This window comes from Podarcis gaigeae (genome assembly GCF_964106915.1).
Source record: "Podarcis gaigeae genome assembly, chromosome: 5".
Lineage (NCBI taxonomy): Eukaryota > Metazoa > Chordata > Lepidosauria > Squamata > Lacertidae > Podarcis > Podarcis gaigeae.
The window spans coordinates 14,776,173-14,789,926 of NC_139681.1; the positions used below are offsets into that span (position 1 = coordinate 14,776,173).

Consider the following 13,754-nt stretch of genomic DNA (forward strand, 5'->3'; position numbering starts at 1 on the left):
AAACGGTGAGGCAAAGAAGGGAACAACAATAACACCCCTTTCCACCCCCTTATAGGAAAATGATGGAAACTGTTCTCTTGCAAACGAAGAAACTTTCCCTGGTATTCGCCCTCCCAAGGCCCTGGCTGAGGCTGACTCCCCACCTGAAAGCGGAAGATTTAGGGTCAGAGACGGGGAGCGAGCCGGTGCCCCTTTTGGGGTTGTTTTTTTATCTCCCTTCTCCCTCCAGACAAACTCAGCATTAAATCGCTATTCTCCTGGTTACCAAGGAATGAGGAAACGGCCACATTTCCAAATTCTGGGTGGCATAGTGGCGTCCACACATAAATTGTCGTGTGGAGGTTAACTTTGTCTCACCATCGTTTTGTTTCCCGGGAGAGAAAGCGCCTTTATTCAGCGAACAGAAATTGCTAAAAGTAACGATGCGCCGTTTGAAGTATTCGTAAGTTATTCAGATAATATACATCGGCAATAACACTTAAAAAATAATGTCACAGTCATGGAAAGAACACCAGAAAATTAATAACAACATCGCAGGTGCCTTTATTCTATCGATAGAAATAATTTCATGCGGGAACTGGCCAGTAACATGGAAACAATGGCCGTAACATGGATATATATAATATAGAATATATATATATATGTATAGAATATATATATGTATATAGAAAGAAAAAGAAAATGGGAATATTCTACTTTCTCATTATCTAGAGAGTCTACAGATAAACTCCTTGCCCTCTCGGCCTTCTAGGAACTGAATTGTTGTTTGTTTGGTGGAAGGGAGGGAGGGAGGGAGAAGTGCTCCCCCTTTTTCATGGATTTGAGGTGATGGGAATATAGTGCTCCCCCTTCTTATCCTCTCCTGTAAGGCTTTGTGAATTGCAGCCTCTCATCATTTCACTTTGGCCCTGCCTCTACTGGAATTACCCTTTCCAGGGACTTAATGGGCAAGCGCCAGGGTTTTCGCTGAGCCGCAGCAGTTTCCACCTATGTCCCCGTTTTTATGGGTGCATTATAGTTAGGGGGTTATATAAATGTTTTTGTCTGTGATCACTGTAAATCCTAACATTTGCAAAAGGCCCCAAGGCAAGCCAACCTTGGACGGAGAGAGGGAGGGAGAGGACGGAGCTGGGGGGGGGGGGAGGAAATCTCCCATTACTGCTGATTAAAAGGAGACTTTAATAAGCGCCTAATTCACTCATCGGGAGTTTTATGGAGAAATTAGAGAAGACAAAAATATCTCTGGCGGGGGTGGGGGCGGGAATCCCCGAGAAAGCCTCTTTCTGAGAGGGAAGCCAGGACAGAACCAGACCCCCCCCCCTCAAGCGCCTTAAGATCTATAGGCTGTCTAGGAGAACCAGGTAACGTCTCCTGCCCAGCTTGCCCGCTGCACTCCCAGCCGTTTTCGCCTTCACCAAATAAAGGAATGGAGATGGGCATTTTCTAGGCGAGAGGGGCGAGGCCACCAAATTACAGCCGCCTTGCATTTGCGGGCTGCGGGGGGAGCTTGTCCGTCTGCGCCCAAAGCCTCGCCAAGCGGTTGTTTACCAAAAGCAAGCCTCCTCTTTCCTCACCCCACTTCCCCGCACAAGGGGCTCGAATATTGCTTCCCCATATTTGCAGCTCCTCTCCGGACGCCCACCTGCTTTTCTGATGCACGCAACTGCAAAGGACGTTGCTTGCAGCAAGGAAGGAAGCACTCGCGCATGGGTGCACCTTTTCCGCCTTGTTTGGAGGGGTGGGTGGGCGTTAGTTGCTGGGTTTAACCCTTGAGTTTAAACTCTGAGCTTAAACCCTAAGCTGGCCAGCCCCGCTGCAGAAAACACACACACTCCTGAGCTGGCCTCCCCCTTCTTCCCAGCCGAGGCTGTAAAAAGGTCTCCGGCTTGTCTGGGTTTTGTGGCCAACGCTCCGTTGTAAAGAGGAGAGGTTAAAGTGTCGGTTGCCGAATAAAGAGCGGCGCACGTGGGCTTCTTAGCTTTGAGGACAAACAAATGTAGCAAAGGGGGGAAGAAAGAAAGGCTGGAGGGTGGGGGAAGAGCCAACAACAGCCGGAGCAGCAGGAGGCCCGCAAGACTCGCCCCCCCTCCCGCGCCTGCCTCTCCCTCCACCCTGTCCATTCATTTCTCCCTCTGCCCGGTGCCAAGGTGCCCACGCTAAGCCTAGCCTGACTGTATCCGTCAAGTCCCCCAGACATGGAACCCACCCAGGAGTCACAAAAGAGAAAGGGGTGGGGGGGAGAGAGAGGAGGGAAATGAGGGGGTCTTGGCTGGGAAAGAAGAAAGTAGCTTTAGGGGAAATGTGCCGTGGAGTGTGAAATTGCAGCCCATGGTGCTCCATATTGTACCAGAAGCTCTCTCTCTCAAAAAAAAAATCCACGCCAACCCCTCCTCATCCTCCAACGTGACCACAGGGGCAAGGGGGGGAGAGAGAGAAGAGACGGAGGATCCGGGCACCGGGAGGGGTGGTGGGGAGAAAGACGGACTAGGAAGCGGAGGGCAGCGCCAAGTCTCCGCTGAGGGCCCGATCCACCGCCAAGCGCCCCTGAGTTGGGGAGTGGGCGCCTCGGAGCAATGCACAGCAACTTCTCAACATTCAGCTCATCCAGGGCTTCTCTGTGTATTTGCTCCAGTGTTTCCACAAGCGGCAAGTGAGCTTTTTTTAAAGCTTGGCATGCAGGACATATTAAATGTGTGGAAACAGAGCCCGTTTTAAATCCGGGTATAGCCCTGTAGCTGCTGCTGCTGCTGCTGTTTTTAACTCTGATTACCCCCTACCTGGCGCGCCGTGCATTTGGGGCGCGTGTGTGCCCGCTTGTGTACAGCCCCTCTCCCATGAATGATAGTCTTATCTCATGCATATGAGATAATCGAGGCTTTCTCCCCTTAGATGACTGCCCAACACCGTCTCCTTTTAGCAAGAAGAAATGAGCAAGAATTTATTGAATCAAACCGGGAACTGGAAAACGCGCGGTGTGCGCGTTTTGTAGACTAAACCCGTCCCGAAAGGGCAACAAGGTTTCTCTGCCTGTCAGTAAGGCCTGTTGGGAGGCCGCCAGGACCTCGCCGTGGTAGAGGGAGCAGACGGAGTCCAATCTGGTTTGGCAGGAAAATATTTGCGCCCCAAACAAACGAGGAGGGAAATTGGTAGCAGTTACTCGTTAGTGGTGGCGGCGTGGTTTGGTATCCTCTAGCGTCAAGAAGGCAATGGGGGTCGAGGTGCAAATATACTATCTAGAGCTCCCTAGGTTAAGATAAACTTCATTGTGCTGCAGGCTCCCAGGGCGTGGGTGAGGTCTCTGAGGTGACCTTCGGGGAGCCTCGGTGTGTTGCAGGGGCTCGGATGCGATCAATAGGTTTGACTTGATCAGCTAAGGAGCCGGGGGAGTAGAGGAGCTAATGAAGTAAATGCAAAGATCACTATCTCCTCCGCTACTCCTCCAAAAGTTTGTGAGGTTCCCCCCCCCTTCCAAATTTCCGCAGAGGAGCGGTCGCCTCTTTTGAAGTGTAAATGTCCCGAGTTGGGAGGTGAGCGATGAATAGCGGGGACAGGAGACCCTCTTTGAAAAAGGAGAAAGAAGATTCATTTAAAGTAAAAATGGGAAGAAGCAGCCAAGCCTGACGGGCCGCGAGCAGGACTTGGGGAGTTTTCCCAAAGATAACAGAGAAGGGGTGGTGGAAGGGAGGGCAGGGGGGTTCTTTATAGTTATTGAAATCCAGTCCTTCCATCTGTTTGGGGAAGGAAGAAGGGGAAACGGTTTCAGGGATCCTACTTGAGGAACAACCAACCCCCGCAGGCTGATAGGGATTGTTGTGTGGATTTGATTGTTGACAAAGCAATTCCTCCAGGAAGTCTTGCTCGGAGAGGGGCAGGGGGTGACACTTCGGATGTGCCGTGAGATTAGAGGCTCTCTCTAACAACTCTTTAGATGCCCGGAGAGCACAACTGATATACCTATTCACAGATAAAGATGGCATCCGTAGCGATCTGTTTGTTTTCAGGGCCGTAAATATATACATATATAATATGGTTCTCGCGCTGGGATGTTTTATAAGACCTACGGCTGCAATTAAAACAACATTCTATATCCGATACTTCAATGGGATTTGGTTGCATCCCATTGCAGCCGCTTCGCTTCTCTCTTGATGGGGAGCCCCTGGAGAAGGCAACGTGTGGACGCCCTTTCTCTAGGTTTGCATTTTTGCACCTGCCCACTTTCCACCCAAGCATTGGGCTCTGGGTGGGAGAGGCTTTTTTCCCTCCTCCTCCTGTATAACCTCGATAAGGAACAGGCCCTCCCCCGCTTCCACAGCCTCGTTCCCACAATCAGAACTATTGTCTCCTTAAATATAGGGTCAGCCTATAAACCTGCTGGAAGACAGAATGAACTCCCCTGTGCGCTAATGACGAGGCGGGGAGGGCGCGAGGAGCTTGCGGGGAGAGGCAAACAATAGCCTCCTAGGAACAGATGCACGGGGGGGGGGGCTGCGAAGGAAAGAGCAGGGGGGGTTCCAAAATGGGTCGGCTGGGCCTAAGTCACCTCTGTTAGTTGATGTCCGAAGTGGGGTTTATGGGTTGTGGACTCTGGGCCTGCTTCTTGCAGATGAAATATGTCTTCCATATGTCTGGAAGAAATAGCATGGAAATACCAGGAACTACCTTGTTTTATTTCCAGTAAAAAGGTGTGTGTGGATTCGGTATAATTTAAATAATTTCTCTGCGCCTTTTCTGGATCCCTTCCTGATACAGGCGGGCGTGTGTGTGTGTGTTTGTGTGTGTGTGCAGCAACTCCTGGGGGGGGGAGGGGATAGATTAAGTTAAAATCCGGTTACTTTGAAACTTTTCCCTAGGTCTGGCGATGGAAGCTGCGCAGAAAGCAAACCGCGGAGCGCCATCTACAGGCGCAACCGGGAAAGGGGATTTCGCCGCCTTCCCCTTTCTCTGTCTTCGTTCCGGATTTGCTTCAGAGCAAATCATGTTTTCCACCTGTATTCTGAGCAGGGTCCCAGGCACACTAGCGCAGCCTACCTCTGCCATCACCCAGGCTCCAACTCCACCCTGGTCGGGAGCGGCGAGAGAGGCATTCCTTCTTTGATCTACAGCTTCGGCTGCTCTCCTCAAAGGAGTTGGGAAAAGTCTGAGGTGGGGGGAGGAAATTCAGTCTGGGATCGAGGTGGAGTGGGGGGCGGCGAACAGCACAGTATCCAGAGCAGGGAGGTGCGCAACAAAGAGACCCGGCCGTGGGGTGGCGAGGAGAGACAGCGTGCGTAATAAAATAATATATTGCATTACCGGTACAAAAATTATAGGTGAACTCCAAAAATATTATATTGGATATGGCCATAATTAACCAACGACTCCCACGGCCCAGCTATTCGAATTTTAAGCCTACTTATTCCCATTGATCACAAGTGCGTTGTGCACATATTAGAACTCCCCTCGAACCATTTCCTAGAATAGGCCCGTGGCAAACCGATCTCTGATCCAGTGGAGCAGAAGGACGAGAATTTGGCGCCGGCACTTTCTCTGCCGTGTGACGCGGGCGGCGTTTCACTCTTGGAGACCCCTCAGAAAACCCGTCCAGAGATTTTGTTTTGGAAAAAGAATAATAATTTAAGCCGCCGAACACACAAGCGGGCCGAAAATGTCCAGAAAAATAAAGAGAGAGGCGCTTTTGTAAACACAGAGCGGGAAAGGAGACGAAGAGAAAAAGGGAGAGAACATCAGCTTAAGTGCCAATTTGATTTATGAGATGGAGGAAAATATTTCATCAAGGAGATCCTTGGCTTAACTGGTTATTAAACAAAGAGGTTAGTTTGTGACAGATAAGCGGAGAGGTGGGAAGGATGGATCAAAGAAGGCAGAGGAAGACGGAGCGGCGCTTCGCCTAATGATACAAGCCGAGGAAGGCAACAAAAACCCGAGCTAATATTCACATCTGTCTGTTTATTAATCTCAGGTTGGTTCCCGACTCTCTTTCGTCAGTTTCCTGCGCGTTTTTTCTGATGCCACCTCTTTCAGTTTTTGCCAGTTTTTGAAATCCATATACTAATACATATCGTACAAAAAATAATAATAAAGAAAAATTAAAAGTTTAAAATGAAAACGGGAGAGGAAAAATAAGAGACAGCGTCATTAAGTCCTAACACACACGCGCGCGGTTTTAAAATTCTGTTTCTAATGGAACGAAATGAAAATGCGGGCAGAGGTACAAAAATCTGGGACGTTTGAAACAAGCCCCACGAGGGCGAAAATACCCAACATATTTACTTGGAAGCAAGCCCCATTGGAATCAGTGGGGCTTGCCTCCGAGTAAACGTGGTTGGGACTGGAAAATGACTGTCAGCTACCGCAAAAAAAGTGTTTTCCTTCTCCTCCCTATGCCAGATTTTTCTTACGCCAGAGTTCCAGGCGTTTTTAAACTGAATTCCCCACAGGCCCTTCACACAGCTGGTTCACACGACCCTCCCGATGCCCAGATTAATCCCCGGGACCTCGAGGGCCTCGTCCTCAATCGCTCAGGTCTGCGGGTGGGGGATTGGGGTGGACAAGTGCCTGCTAGCTTTGCTGGCCGCAACCCCGACCTCCAGGCGACTCGAGGGGGAGCGCGCCGAGTTCCAGCGATTGAAGCCGAGGCCGCTTCGCTGCCCGGGCGGCCCCCGCGTCTCCAGATCCGACCCTTTCGCCTGCCTTTGACTGAGGGGCAAACCGGGAGGGAAGGGCGCGCGCCTAGGCGCGCGCGCAAAAGTCGATCCTCGCCTTCGATTCGGCTCCAGCAGCTGAGATTTCTGGAGGCGGAAGGCCTCCCACATTAAAACAAATAATGGCGGCGGGGGAAGTGTTTTCGGGGGGGGGGGGCACATTTACATCGACATCGGCAGGCTTCCAACGCGCGTAAAATACGAAAGTAGACCCCTTCCTCATCCCATGGCGTGGGAGAGGGAAGAAAACAAAGCCGCGAGGACTCTCTGCGCCCGCGGACTTGCCAAGGTGCTACCCAACAGTTGATGCCCCCTGCGAGTTTCGTGGCCCTTCCCGGATCCCCCGATCGCCCAACCAATCAACCACTCCGCGCCTTCCCTATACCTCGGCGGTTTTGGTCCTCTCCCCTCTCCCTGGTCTCCTGGATCTGCTCCCCTCCCCCGCGCCGGCACCCACACACAGATATATTTATTTGTTGGTACGTATTTATTTTTTTGAGGGGGTGCGTTTTTCGCTTTGGCGGTGACAGAGCGCCGGACCTTCCTCGCCGGGTCTCCGGCGCTGCGTGCTGGCGAATCCGAGAGTGTTGGAATCTATTGCCTTTGTCTGACAAGCCATCCATCTCTCTCTCTCTCTCTCTCTCTCTCTCTCTCTCTCTCTCTCTCTCTCTCTCTCTCTCTCTCTCTGTGTGTGTGTGTGTGTGTGTGTGCCCGGCGAAAAAGGGAGGGCGAGAGCGAGAGGGGAGGGGGCGGAGGTGTGTGCGAGGGAGAGGGATAGCGAGAGAGAGAGAGAGAGTGTGTGTGTGTACGGAGAGGGGGGGAGTCCGGGGTGAGATCTGGAGGGGGGTTTGCCGCTTTTAGAGAGGCGCACACCGGCGACGGCAGCTCCATTCTCCAGGCAAAGCTCGTGGCAAGCACATCCCACCTTGTGCAAAAAAGAAAAAAAAAAAAAGGAGACGGGGGGAGGAGAGAGAGAGAGAGGAGAGGGAGGGAGGCGACAAGGAAGGAGGGAGCGAGCGAGCGAGCCAGGGGGGAAAAAGTCTGGAAGGAGCAGGAGCAGCCGGGTTTCCTCCTTCGCCCTCCGCCTAGGGAACCCGGAGCAGCGGAGTCAGCAGCAGATCCTCGACGGCGGAGAGAAGAAGCGCCTGCCTGTTCGACCCACCGGCCCATCGCTCCCGGATTTGCCGCCGTGCCGTCGAACGAACTTGGCAGAAGCGAACTCCGCGGCGCCGGCGACTTGGAGAACCGAGCGCGACGCTGCTGCGCTGCGCCGGCCCGACGGGGCCCCCGCCATGCCGTGCACCTGTCCTTGCTCCGGGTGGGGATCGTGAGCGCCGCCGAGGAAGGAAAGTTCCCTTGGCCCTCCGCCGGCCCAGGACCGGCAGCGAGGGAAGAAGGGCGACCCGGGGGGCGGCGCCACCACCGCCGCCGCTTCTGCTTCTCCATCTTCTGCTCCTCGTCCAGGCCGTCGCCCGGCTCTCCGTCGGCGCGCCGAGCCGGCTCCCCGTCCGCTCCGCCGCGCCTCCGGCCCGATTCTCCCCCAAGTGCCGAAGTTGACTCTGCGCGGCGACACGGCGGCGTCAGCCGACTTCTTCCCCTTCCTCTGCCTCCCCATGGATATGCACTGCAAGGCAGACCCCTTCTCCGCGATGCACCGTGAGTACCGGCAGCAGCCCTCGGCGCCGCCGCCGCCTCCTCTCCTCTCCCTCCGCACCTGAGAGCCCCTTCCCCGCTTGCCATCTCCGCCGGCTGGAAGGTGAAGCAGGAAAAAGGCCGGGCAGCCGTGGCAGTCCTTCCACTTTCTAGTGGACTGCGGGCGGGGGGGGGGAGGTTTCAGAAGGGACCCCCTCACCCCACACTCCTGGCGACGCTGCTTAGCCCCCAAACTCCCTTTCCATAGAGCCAAATCTTTGAAGTAGTTCGGAGGAGTTCTGGACTTTAAAAATGCAACCTAGGGGTTCAGTTAGGCAAGAGAAAAGCCCGTAGAATATAATGAAATTATAATTGGATAGGAACATAATATAGTATGCTTCTAAGACGTCGGTATAAATCTATATGCTGCCTTTCCCCTTAGATTTTACATTATCTGATTTGTAATTATTAAACTGGGGTCAGGAGCGGAAATGCCAGCCTTGGCGTAAGATGAGAGCGTTTCCTTTAAAATAAGGATTTTAAAGGCCTTTCCGTTCGATTCGCTTTGCCTTCTCTGAAGTTTTGTGCCTTGAGCTTTCCGTTTGCCACAACCCCCCACCCCGCCGCCCCAAATCCTCGGCCTGTCTTTTAAATGCATCCATTTCTGACGCGGAGAGGCAGAGGATCCCGGAATTCTTTCTCTCTCAATCCATTTCAGAAGGAGCAAAACCCAGAAATCAACCTGGCTCTTTCTTCTTATTGTCGCGGCTCACCACCGCCTTGCCTAACACTTTTTATTTAAAAGGAAATTGCGGAGAAACAATTCTGTTTAAAACAAAACAAAAAGCAACAACATTCAGTTGAAACCAGAGAGGGGAGACTGAGAGAGTCAGTAAATGAATAATTAACAGCAATCCCTAACTTTTGACATCCTTAACTTTCAAGCATATGCCCTACACAAAAATCACGCTTAAAAAGACACAAAGGAGGGGAAAATAATGTGTTAGGAGTTAAAACGTATTTTGGGACCAGGAAATCGGGCGAAAAGGACCAATGTTCCAACCAATAAATACCTTAAAAAACAACAACCCGACATTGTCTATATTTTTCGCATTTTTTAACATTTCGTGTCAATCACCTGCCTCTTATAATAGCAAAACTGAAATGATTCCAGCTGCAGTTTGATGTAGGAATGTTTTAACAGGCCGAATCCCACATTAGGTATAGCTAGAACCGTTTAAAATTAAACAACGTGGCTCATCGGAAGGTTTAATTTCCTCCTGCAAAAGCGGGCTGTTGTTTTTTTGTTTCTTGGAAACGGGGTGAATTTCGTACCCCCACAACCTCTTCTGACTTGCTCCGGGTAGAAGCGTGCGCCATTCAACGAGCGCCCTGCGTTACAAAGGAACGGCCGGAGCACGAAAAGCGAGAAACAGCCGTAGAAAAATAAAGACACGGCTCTAAGCCCGAAGGAAGTGAATTCAGAACTTGGGCTGGTGTGTGGCTGGGGAGACGCAGGTGCAATAATCTGAATTATTAATCCCTTAATCTTTTTTGCATCTGTTGCCTTTTAATACTCTGTAATGCGAGTTATCAAAGGTGCCCTGAATTATTCAGGAATGAGGTGCTGCAGAAATTGCCTGCTTGGTAACTTTAGAGGCAACATCTGCAGAAGGTGACCCAGACAAATGAAGGAAACAAACAGATACAGAGTGAGAAAGGGAGGCCGGTCAAAGCCGTTCCACCTGCAAAAATAAAAAAATAGAGACAGTGAAAAGTGTGCGGTGGATGCTTTGGAGGGGGGGCGGACCGGGGCGGTTGCAGGAAGACGACCTGAAATCCCCTCTTAATTTCACGAAAACAAAGCCGTGGCAGTGGTTGGGGAGCGGCGGCGTGGAGGGCATTTCTGTGCAACCTCCCCGCCAATAAATAGGATGTAAACGGGCTTTAGAAGCTGCTCCTAGCTGAGCATCCTGGAAGGAGGTGAAAAAACTCTATTTGCGACAAAAGGACTGGGATCGATCGCAAGGGCAATGAGAGTTTCCACTAAGTTCAGAGCCAATAAGTCAGTGTCACTGAGTACCGAGGAGGGTGGGAGCTCGGCAAAAATACAAACAGATCATTTTTCAGTAAGCTTGGGGAGGGAAAAAAAACCCAAAGACTTAAGATCTCTCTGTTTTTCCTTTCCTTCCTACCTCGCCCGGGCAGCAGCAAAGGTTAGGTCCGTTGTGTGCGAGTTAAATGCAGCGCTCTATTCACCTTGTGGGTGTAATCGCTCCAGGGACCTTTTGACACTTAACATCGCTCCGGTACCTGTTCCAGTTAAACACCGGAGAGGGGGCTTCAAGCAACTCCCTAGTCCACGGCAGGTTCCGCCTGGGCTGGAGCTCCCGAAAGGGAAATATTTCGGCTTAAGTGAGTTGCGGATCGAGGCGCAAGGGAGAAGGGACCGCGGGGAAAGGCTAATAAACAACAACACGGGGGGGGGGGAGGCTTCTCTTAGAGCCTTTTGGCGCTGTCCAAAACATCCAAACCCCCACAGATTATTGTGGCAGGCGCTGGATTAAAATCTGCTCCGTGAAATTCCTACTTCGAGGACAGCAGGGATAGACTCCTGCCCCGCTGGATTTAGCTAAATTATAAATTATTAGACTGCTGCAAAGGCAGCTCAGGTCTGGGAAAATGTCTAAGGCGGGGAGGATAAAGAGGAATATATAAAAAGATATATGGCTTAAATAAAATAAAAACAAAGCGCACCCGAAGCTGGTATAAATTATTATTCCTCTGAAAAATAATTCCGTATAATGGGAGAAATTATGCTGAAAAGCAAAGAAAGAAAAAGGAAAGATATAGAATGTTAGTGAGGAGGAAGAAGAAAAGAGACGGACTCCTTCGTTCTATTTTTATACCAGCGTCTATGTAACAAATTTAGCAATCATTTTGCTATGAAACAATTGAGCGGCCCCTCAGAAAGAAGTAGGATTTCGCCCTTGTCAGAGGATCGAGCCCGGCCTGTTTGGAAACTTGGGCAGAGCCGAGTGGAAATATAAATTGAGGGAAGAAAAGAGAGAGAAAAGGAGGGGAGAATTTGAGGAGACCTTCCTCCTCAGCAGAGATTTTGGTTTCCGGTGGGAACGGCCAGGTCAATCACTTGCCACTCTCCCTAGGGTGGGAAAGACCCTAAAAAAACCCCAGGGGAGCACCCAGCCCCGTTGGGCGCCAGGAGAAGGCTCCCTTCCCCGCGGGGGTCGAATCCTGCCTGCCTGCCTGCCTTCCCACCCCACCCCACCCCTTCCCCTGTCATTGGCGACTTGTCCGGCTTAACTGCCCCGACTAATGTTTTTTCTCCCTTTCCCCTCCTTTCCCTCCCCTCTCCTGCCCTCCCTTCCCCACCCCCGGTGTGCGTGGGTCTTCGCTGGTGTGTGCGTGTTTCTTCTCTCTCCCCAGCAGGGCACGGGGGTGTCAACCAGCTCGGGGGGGTGTTTGTGAACGGCAGGCCGCTGCCGGACGTGGTGAGGCAAAGGATCGTGGAGCTGGCTCACCAGGGGGTGCGACCCTGCGACATCTCCCGGCAGCTGCGGGTCAGCCACGGCTGCGTCAGCAAGATTCTGGGCAGGTAAGGCCCGGGCGCGCGTGGGGAGGGCAAGCGCCGCCAGGGGCGGGGAGGGGGAGAGAGAGAGAGGCGCCTCGGTTGCCCCTTGGCACAGTCTCGGTGTGGACCTGGAAGCGGAGCCCTGGACCCCGGGGGCGAAGGGAGGCCCGGCTCGTCGGCGCTGCGCACCCGCCACCCAGCCACCCAGCACCCACGCTCCTCTTCTTGCTTTCTTTTGTCTGGCACTATCTTAAAACAGGGACCTGCTGTGGGTTCGGAAAGAGGGGGAAAAGCCCACCAAGCAAAGAAACAAAGCGATTGCAACCCAATTTGCTGTGAGACCATCCTGCAAGTCTCCCCTCCCCGCCTCCTCCTCCTCCCAGCTAAGACAGGCCGGGCCCTACTTTCTCTCCACCCCCAGGTCAGCAGGAACCAGCAGGCCGGCAGGCTGCCTCTCTCTCTCTCTCTTCTTCTCCTCTCTCTCTCTTTTTCTTCCTTCTCCCCCCCCCCTCCGCCAAGTAGATGTCACCGCCCTACAGCAGAGCTCAGCTCAGAGGGGGAGTGGGGAGAAGACGGGGGGGGGCAGCTGAGCCGAGTGCATGCCAGGGAGGGGGCTGGAGGGGGGGGTCCAAAAAAATGTAGATTTTCCACTATCACCCCGCTTTCTTTGCAAAGGATTTGCAAAGGGATTAGCAATTGCCCGGCGAAGGGCAGAGAGAGAGAGAGAGAAAGAGAGAGAGAGAGACAGAGAGAGAGAGAGAGAGGAAAAAAGATGCGTCTGGGTTTTTTAGGGGGTGGGGGAGACCCGGGACCAAGCGCTGGGGAGGAAATCGGAGTCGAGGAAATCCCCCTTAAAAAAACAAAAACAACTCTCAGTTTTCCCCTCCCCCACGGTTAAGTGTGTCTAGCTAACTTCTCCTGGTTGTAGGTGGGCATGGGCAGGGGGGAGGGGGCTGTTTTGGCCAGGGTGCCCCCGGCCTCTGCATCGTCCTACCCCGCCGAACCAGGCGTTAGGCGCGCCAAGGGCCTGTGGAAAATGGGGGGGGGGGGTGTTTCCGGGGCTGACTCCAGGCAAGGCGGACCCTGGCAGCCCCAGGACGGGATGCGAGAGTGGGGTTTCCCTTGCAGATCCGCGCGGGGGCGGGGGCGGGAATGCGGGGTCCAAAAATCGCCTCCCCAACCCGTTGGTTTGTGTGCACGTGTTCGGGAGCGGCGGTGGGCGCGGGGTGCGTGGATGGAGTCTTCCCTGCAAGCTCGGGGGCTCAGCTTTGAACCTCGCTCTGCGCTTGCAGGTACTACGAGACGGGGAGCATCAAGCCGGGCGTGATCGGAGGCTCTAAGCCCAAAGTGGCGACCCCCAAAGTAGTGGATAAAATCGCCGAGTACAAGAGGCAAAACCCCACCATGTTCGCTTGGGAGATCCGGGACCGGCTACTGGCCGAGGGCATCTGCGACAACGACACCGTCCCCAGCGTGTCCTCCATCAACCGGTGAGTCGCACACACCAGCGCCTCCTGCGCCCCCCAGCCTCTGAGCGCCACCGGGTTGCTTTCCTGGTGGGACACCCAGCCCGCCTTCTCCCCACACCCCTTGCCCCTAGAGGCCCTGGAGACCCCTGCCCACCCCAACAGACGCTTCCTCTCTTCTTCTCTGAGTCCTCTCTCTCTGTGTGCCTGTCTCCCCCTCGCTCACACTTCGTCTGAAAGGACAAAAAAAGAGGTCTCCATCCTAACTCCTGGAGCCACTCCAGTTTCCGGGGCGCACGCGAGCTTCTGGGCCGCTTCTGTATCTGCCTTAGGGCGTGCCCATGGAGCTCCGACGGCTTGTCT

The 13,754-nt window shown here is 53.2% G+C and overlaps 1 protein-coding gene across 14 annotated transcripts in view; it reads left to right on the forward strand.

Annotated features, from left to right (window-relative positions):
* PAX2 (paired box 2) overlaps positions 1-13,754 on the forward strand; it is a 156,272-nt gene that overhangs the window by 5,301 nt on the left and 137,217 nt on the right. For 3 of the 14 annotated variants that reach the window (XM_083738428.1, XM_083738427.1, XM_083738429.1), the window contains exons 1-4: positions 8,219-8,357; positions 11,781-11,949; positions 12,185-12,346; positions 13,218-13,415. In XM_083738428.1, coding sequence (XP_083594554.1) covers positions 8,315-8,357; positions 11,781-11,949; positions 12,185-12,346; positions 13,218-13,415 — 572 coding nt within the window. In that variant the 5' untranslated portion in view covers positions 8,219-8,314. Of the gene's footprint in view, positions 1-6,978; positions 7,181-7,458; positions 8,358-11,780; positions 11,950-12,184; positions 12,347-13,217; positions 13,416-13,754 lie in introns of those variants that run through there. The other 11 variants (XM_083738433.1, XM_083738431.1, XM_083738424.1 and 8 more) reach the window with 9 other exon arrangements.